Genomic DNA, 8,080 nt, shown 5'->3' with positions numbered 1-8,080 from the left:
GGTCGAGGTCATCCACTGATCACTGCAAGACGTTCAAGATCGCCATCGTCCGCCATGATTGCACACTAGTACGGCATTACGGTTATGGCTGTACGGCTTAGACCAATTTCCAATTTCTCCAATCAATGTAATGTTTTATAACTCTTAAAAAAAACTTATTTTAGTACTGTCATATAAATTTCCACAGTTTATTCCTACTTGAAACTTCATGTTTAGTCGTTTACTCGTTTACGCACACTGTTGACAAGCCAAGATGCCAAGAGTGCAAGTAGCTCAAGCCAAGCAAGGTCGAAGCCAGGTTGACCACGTGACCGTATGTCAACGGACCGTCAAGGCCTGTTTCATCGGACCGCTCTGCCGATCTCTCGGCGTGGAGGAAACGTAAACAAAGGTATGTTTCATTTTCGTTGTTGTTACTACTTGTGCTGAACAATGGAGCGGGCGAAGCGTTCGCTATCAGAGCTATCCGATCGTTAAAAAAGACTTAGAGTAGCCGAAAGTGTTCGCAAGGAACTTGAAAGTTGCGGTACGAGCAGTGAGGAGTCTGTGGACACTAAGGAAGCATACCCTCTTGCACCTGTACAACAGGCCGTGGCAGCACATGCAAGTTTTTCCGGAGAGTTTGAATACCAACGAGCTTCCGAGTGTGAATCTGAGTCGAGTGATACGAGTGGTGCACGAAATAACCTAATCTCAGAACACCTGTGTCGAAATTCCCGCTGCGAATTCCCCGCGTTACCTCCCCCTCTTCAAAATCCCCGGCCTTCAAAACCCCCTTTCCTTTATCCCCTTATCAGTTCCCCCAGGCAAGTGGTCCTTAGAAACCATTTGGAAAAGCGCTTTTATGGACACTTCATAAAGCTGAGCTGTGTTATGACCATCCTAGCCAGCCCCAAATTTTCTTTGACACACTGTGATCTTGCAGAATCTCTGTTGAGAGAGTTTGTTTCTGGAGCTGGTACCTTGTATGAGGGGGTTTATGTCTACAACATGCACTCCCTGATCCACCTGACAAGACGTTCGACGGTTCGGCCCTGTCAACACCTTCTCGGCCTTTCCCTTTGAGAACTTCCTTGGGAAGCTCAAGAAGTTGGTGAGGGGTCCTTCCTTGGCGCTGCAGCAGGTTATCAAGAGGCACTCAGAAGTGAATTCCACCACCGTGTCAAGTTCTGTGCAGCAGAAGTGTGCTCTGCTCAAGCAACAACCTGAGCCGCCAAGCTTCAAGAAAACCCAGTGCAGTGAGCTTGTTTTAGACGGAGCACATTTCTCTCTGAAGGCGTCCGACAACTGTGTTCAACTGAAGTATGGCAACATTGCTGTTGTTAGGAACTTGATTGAGTCAGATGGGAACTGTAGCATCTGCGGACAGTTTTTCCGAAATCTCGGCAACCTTTATACTTCAAAGCTGCCATCATCAGAGCTAGGAATGTTTAGAGCTACAGGGCTCTCCATGCAGTATTCAGTGGGGAGTGTGCGGGACATCAGGTGGAAGTGCGTCTGCTTGCAATATAACCAGGGACATGATTGTAAACCTGAGACTGGGGCAGAAAGGAGAACACAGCAGAAGGTAGAAAAAGAGGAGGCAATGTCTCAAACTCAGCTGCAAAGTTTATTTCGTACACGCCTTATATACCACAACTCCAACGCTGTCTCTACAAAAAAAAAAAAAAGATATATGACAAGAGGACAATGAAATTTGGGTAAACCTTCTCTTATCTCCCTTGACCTCTCCTGCAAAACACTCACACAAAGGGTCACATTCCAACATAACCACCGCCATTCGGCGTTGGAGTTGTGGTATATAAGGCGTGTACGAAATAAACTTTGCAGCTGAGTTTGAGACGTTGCCTCCCCTTTTTCTACCTTCTGCTGTGTTCTCTTTTCTGCCCCAGTCTCAGGTTTACAATCATGTTCAACTTACACCAGCTCGCCTGCACTCTATTTTTTCGATAACCAGGGCTATGCTGTTTTTTTATCTACTTCACTTGCAAGTGTGATCTATGTTTGCAACTATTGTACATTGGTTGTGCTTAATTCGAAAACTGTATTTTTAGTGAGTTATGACTGGTCTTTAAGGTAATAACGGCTTTATTTGTTGATTTCAGGAAATGTACTCTCCTGTCCATTTTTTTGGCGGAAAATGATGTCGCAGTTGTCCCTACCTGTTGGGTGTGCAATGGCTGCACGGCATGGCCACCCTACAAATCAAATCGGTTGATGATGGCAATTAGAGAGCGTGAAGAGCCTTCGACTGACTGGGCCACATTCTCCTGTCAGGTGATGGCATCATGTTGTAAGTATAGAAGGGTGTCTAGCAACCGGGAAAACCGGGAATTGTTAGGGAAATTTTAATTACCGGGAAAAATCAGGGATATTGTCAAAAATCAAGCCCAGTCATGGAAAATGAGCTGGAAATGCCATTGAGTGCCCTGAGCAAAGAGTTGAGAACCTTGGGGCAGAGAAATAGGCAATAAATTCTGCTTAGAGCGGAGCGCGGACTCTGCTCACCCAATGTAGAGTGTGCTAGAGCACTGCACGAGCCAGAATTTCTAGACCCGGCCCAGTAGAGGCGCGGCCCGGGTTTGGCCCGAGCCTAATAGAATATTTAATTTCCGGGCCCGGCCAGACTTGGCCTTGAAGAGACACGGCTCGGGCCCGGCCCGGACCCGACAGAATTTTAGACAGAAGCTTGAGCCCAGCACGAGCCAGACAAAATTTTTGTTTTCTTTAATATAAACCTGAGCTGGCCCAATCCTCACAGATTATATACATGAGCCCGAAAAAGTTGGCAGGCTTTAACCTAAAAGCTGTCTAACCATAAAGCGAGCATATTTGATTTAATGAACAAAAGTTTAGGGTGCATACAAGCTTGTGGTGGTTAAACATTTGACTGGTGTGCTCGGCTTTCTTGTTTCAGTGACATCTGAAGATGCAAAGTACAAAGAAAAAAAATTCGGAAGCGATGTCCGACCTAACATTGAATAATGAAGAGCGGGAGAAGAGAAAAAGGAAAAGACTGCAGCATACTCTTTCTTCATTTGAGGATGAGGACTTGTATGACCAAGATGTATGCACATAAATTTCTGCAACACCTTTGTATTCGGGATTCATTTGCCCTCCTTTTTCATCAAGCTTGCCTCTTATGCAGGAACGACGTAACACTCAGCCAGCCCCTCAACTTCCAGAACGTGCACCAGAGTCCAAGCAAAAACGCACACGTGTATGTTTGCTTTTTGTTGCTGCAATTTCTTAACGCTTTCCAGCATTTAGATTTTTTATTTTATGTGATTAGCCTCAGCTTGGTTAGCCGCAATTGTGATAATGAATGGTATCCATATTGTTTATTGAGCACCTGCTGTTTTGGTGTTTCTTTTAGAGCGCAGCTCTTAGGCGCCCGTTTCCGGCTTGAGTGGTGTCGCCGTCGCCGTAACCGCGGCGACGTTTCGGCAAGGTTACGTTTCGGCACCATGCCAAATTGTCCTCGCGGGGTCACGTGACCCCCGTCAGGAGGGTCACGTGACCTCACGGTTACGGGGACACCGCTCAGAGGGAGGTGTGGCAGGGAGGAGGGGTATACCCTTTCCTCGGGACCCTTCCCTCCTCCTCTAGAGCTGCACTCTAATTTAGCGTTACAGGGAGTTGTAAACGGCTTTCATTTTTTTATCTAGTCATTTTTAATTTTACAAAGCTGCTAGTTGTGGTATGCTTCCTCGCACAAGGACAGTTATAGCCTAAGGGATGGTGAAGTGGATATTTTTAATTTGACGGTGCATATGTTTGCTTTGTATTGCTGCAACCTCATGTTTGCATAATTCTGCTGTACTAGTCATTTTTATTTTACAATTTAATTAATTTTGTTTATTTATCTATGCTGTCTGGTCAAAGGATACATTAGAATGCTTGCTGTTTGTGCACTCTAACCCTAGCACTTTTTATGAACCTGCCCTCTGCTTTATATGTGGAATGGTTTGGGCAGCGTTAGGATTGACCACTTCTTAAAGAAAGGTGGTACATTTTGTTTTACACCACCGAGCACTCTTTGGTGTAAGGTACATTACCATATAGCTGAATGACACAATCAGCTAGCTATACACGTTTGCAAGCAGTCATGTTTCCAAAAGTAGTCTAGCCACCATGGGTAGGGAAACGTGCTCTCAGGGTACAAATCTGTCAATTAGCTTAGTGACGCTTTAGCAAGCCTTCATAATCGGATTATCTGGGGTGCACCCGAGCTGGAAGATGGCAGCGCGCAAGGGCCCGCCATTTTGCAGGCTCTGTTTCATTTTTGTTAGTGAGAGAAAACAAAGGCTTCTTCAGTATCATCTAGGAAAACCACATGTCCAATATTATCTCCATTTAAATCTTTATGAAATGGATCAGCAAACTGCTAACCCTAGCTGACAATGTAGGCGCAAACGACAGCGCAGTTGCTACTACGGCTTCAGTGCACCAAACATCAATTTACTATGTCAGGTGCATTGTTACGTTTTCTTTGTTTTTTCCATGCACAGTCAGTCCTTGACTTGAGCAATGTCTTCTCCAAAAGTTGGTTCAGCGGTGTCCACATGATTGGCACAGACCTGGATGTGCACGTTTCTCATGGTTCACCTCTGTTAAATAATAATGGCATTGTTTGCACAATGTTCACATACTCAATGGCTTATTTATGTACTATTTAGTAGACCTCGCTGCATACTAATGTTCCTGAGATATTTATTCCTTTGAGAAAACTTGGCTTTAGCGTAGGTTGCAGTGGTGCGGATGTCGTCCGACACTGAGCAGACAACACTCAGGCCAGTCTGTTTGCGTCGTCCTCGCAGGGGTAGCACATCATCATTTGTACCATGGGATTGGTCATGTCTCCTCCGTCTCTGCCATTGTTGCCTGTAGAAGCCGATGTTTCGGGTTTTATTTGGGCTATGTTTAAAGCAAAATTGCATAGGAAATATTCCACCAATGCATGAAATAAAATAGTTATTTTTATATTTCTTTTTAAATTTATTTTTTATTTTTATTTGAAGTCTTATAATTCCAAAAGTTTTGGAATTAAGCAGAGTTGCCTTTTAACAACAAATGGCTATAGCTAAACAGGGCACACAAGTGAGGAGCTTTTTTTTTTCTAAAAAGGCGAAAACCACATGAAGCAAAACAGATAAATTGGTATGTTTGCTTATCAGTATAGCTTTGAGCCATGTGCCGCAGCCACCTCTGCTGTTGTTTTTATAGCGTACTCTGACCGATTTCACTGTAGTAGCATTTGAGATCGATGGACCAACGAATATAGTTTGAATTCACACAAAAATTTGCTTGGTTTCAGTTTTCTGGATTTGGCTCTTTTAGATGAAAGGAAACTGTGTCCTGGTGAAGCATGTGACAGCAGCCCACATAAGCTCACTACAGTGGAGTTTTGTCCCATGCCTCGCTCCCGAGCTATCTGGCTCATTGACAGGGTGTCTAGCACCTTGGAAAAGCTGGAATTGTCAGGAAATTTCGGATCATCTGGAAAAGTCAGGGAATTGTCAGGGAGATAATCAAAAAGTTAGCCAAATCAGGGAAAATGGCCAGGGCGAGTAATGCGGTGGTGTGCGACGAAGCCAGGAGAGTCGTGCATTGACGTGGCTGTGCTAAATACCATTGCCCGAAACTTTGTAAGTCTTTGACTTCTTGAGCAACATAAAGACCGATTTCAATAAATTGTTTTAAATTGTGAGTGGTGTTCACTTATGAGGTGTTTAGTAGCAGTTCGTACCACATCTCCAAACTTCTGTAATGGACAGGGAATTTAAAACCTGGAAAAGCTGGGGAACTTAAAAGGAGGAATTTGCTAGACACCCTGGCTGATTTCATAGTTACCGATGTCTGCCAAGTTATGCTGAAGTAGGGCATGAAATTGTCGATATTTCACTGTGGTAGCTGACATTGTGTTTTAATTATATACTTTTGAAACAGGAGCTGTGCGCACCTGCTTTAAACAGAAGGCAGAAAACAATGAGCCAGCCATCATCGTGCAGGAAGCCGACGCCAAATGGGCTGCTGCTGAATCGGTCAGGCATGCACCAGCTAGGACCAAGAAAATGGTAATATGATATTTCTACTTTTGCTTAAACTCCCGAAAAATACTTTTGCATCCTAAAACAAGCCCAGATTTCAAACAAAGGCATTAGTCTACTTTACATAAAGACATTTTTAAGTATTAAGAAATTTATTTAGCCAATGAAAGAACACCATGTTATGACATTGTCTGCAATGAGCTTGACATTGTAGAAAATATGAGGCTCATTGACATTGCCCCTGGGTCCGGACAGTTCATCAAACGCCGTTTCATTGAACATTGTTTCATCGAAGCTGTTTCATTGAACGCAGTTTTATCGAACGCTGTTTCATTGAACGCCATTTCATCGAAGTTGTTTCATTGAACGTAGCCTATTTGAGCAGTAGAAATATTTTTCTTTTTAGTGCCGGGAGGATAGCAGTGTTTTAATATTTATTGTAACTTATAAACTTATATATATATAAAAGGAAGGAACCTTTTTTTGTCACCTTCTATATTTTTTTTTTAGTAAATGATGACTTCTGTTAATGAGGCCAATAAGACACGGTAACACTAACGACACTTTTAAAAGCTGTGATCATCAGGTGCAGTGATGAATGCACGTCCATTCAAAAGCGTATATATATCTTCGTCCTTGAAGAGACCTATTCTGCTTCAAGACGAAGCCGTCCTTGAGGCAGTGATCTGTCTCCGTGGCCCATGATACGGGGAAAAGAAAAGACGTGTCTCCTCTCTTTGTTAATTTATTATTTATATTTATTAGTAGAAGAACATCTATGTTCTTTAAAAGAAAGCTATTCTCTTAGGATAAAATGAAAACAAAGTTAACTCTACAAATACAAAATAAAAAAGGTGCTGCAGAAAATAGCTGTTTCCCTCTTAAGAAAGTGCCTGTCACGCATGAATAAATAGAAGGTTGAAGTGGGAAAAAGTGAGTGGCCGAGAACAGCCGCCTACCTTGCCAGAAAAGAATAAGTCGCATATCCACTGTCTTCTGTGGGTAGGTCACACTTTGCGGTAAAAGTCTAAACTGGATGAAAAGAATGGCTTGTGCATGCAAAGAAACTGCGGTGAAACTGCTAGGACAGATGTAGGCATTTCTTTTTTTATCTTGATGACACTCTCTGCCCTGAAATAGGCACCCATTTTCTGAATGCAACCAACTTTTTTGTGTTATTTTTTTGCAGGAGCAGTGTGCCTCTTCTCAGGAGTGACTGAGGGGCTGCCACAAGGGGAGAAGGCAAGCATGTTTCTGATTACAAGGATGGACAGTTGGGCTGGGCTAGTTGGTAAGAATTCATGTTAAAAAACGGTGCGAAAACCAGACAAAGGAAAAAGAACACACAGTGCCTTGTCCTGTGTGTTTTCTTATCCGTGCATCTTGCGCTGTTTTTCAGCATGTTTCTGCCTTGATTTTTCTGTTAGTTTTAAATGTTAGTAGTTGGTTACTTTGATCCCAGTTGGAAGCATGGAATTAGTTAACCGTGCTAAATGCATAGAATTGAAAAAAAAAAAATTCATGCTACCTAAATCATTTAAAATGCTTTTTTTTCTAATGATTTCTTTCTCCTTTTTTTACAGCCATCCCATGAGTAGAGTCCCTGTTGTTTGAATTTTTTATGTCAATTTGTAATATGCATATGTTACCTTTAATTTCTATTCATGCATACATTTTAGCCCCAGCTAGTGGTTTGTTTTATTTAATTTATGTACACATTAGTGTGGTATTTTTAGAAGATTTAAAATTTATGTTCTTTTTCTAGTAATTTTTGGTTTATTGCCTCCGTTATTTATTTATATGTCCTAGCCCAAGATCGGGTGTAATTTGAGATATATTTAGAATTTTATTTTAGGCTACTTGCTTTATGTTGCTGGGAGTTTTAATATTTTACATTTTTATTTTTATGCAGATCAGCCTTGTAATTTAGTGTGTTCTTTACAATTTTGTAGATCTAATAGCTTGTAAGAAACAGAAGAATTCTCTGGTACTTGTAATGTTGGTTTTGTTTTTGAAATAAATTTATTCCA

General features: G+C 42.1%; 1 protein-coding gene across 2 annotated transcripts; it reads left to right on the top strand.

Moving 5' to 3' along the window:
- The first annotated feature begins 279 nt into the window (after positions 1-279).
- LOC121833892 lies at positions 280-7,426 on the top strand. Of its 2 annotated transcripts, XM_042287603.1 has the most exons (4): positions 2,948-3,067; positions 3,149-3,220; positions 5,950-6,077; positions 7,240-7,426. In XM_042287603.1, exons 1-4 carry the CDS (start codon positions 2,963-2,965, stop codon positions 7,268-7,270), a joined length of 336 nt encoding a protein of 111 aa, XP_042143537.1. In that variant the 5' UTR covers positions 2,948-2,962; the 3' UTR covers positions 7,271-7,426. The 2 variants fall into 2 exon arrangements, 1 of the variants encoding a protein (XP_042143537.1); XR_006076926.1 differs by lacking the exons at positions 2,948-3,067; positions 3,149-3,220 and adding an exon at positions 280-391.
- The last annotated feature ends 654 nt before the right edge of the window (positions 7,427-8,080 follow it).

Source organism: Ixodes scapularis, unplaced genomic scaffold (assembly GCF_016920785.2).
Source record: "Ixodes scapularis isolate PalLabHiFi unplaced genomic scaffold, ASM1692078v2 ptg000005l_1___fragment_3__unscaffolded, whole genome shotgun sequence".
Lineage (NCBI taxonomy): Eukaryota > Metazoa > Arthropoda > Arachnida > Ixodida > Ixodidae > Ixodes > Ixodes scapularis.
The sequence above is the reverse complement of the archived record's forward strand: the minus strand, read 5'-3'. Positions and strand labels throughout refer to the sequence as shown.

Bases quoted from the DNA above. Each gene is read 5' to 3' on its own strand.
- LOC121833892 (XM_042287603.1), top strand. From the start codon at position 2,963: ATGTCCGACCTAACATTGAATAATGAAGAGCGGGAGAAGAGAAAAAGG. The intron at 3,068-3,148 runs GTATGCACATAA...CCTCTTATGCAG, and splicing joins AGGACTTGTATGACCAAGAT to GAACGACGTAACACTCAGCC. The intron at 3,221-5,949 runs GTATGTTTGCTT...CTTTTGAAACAG, and splicing joins CCAAGCAAAAACGCACACGT to GAGCTGTGCGCACCTGCTTT.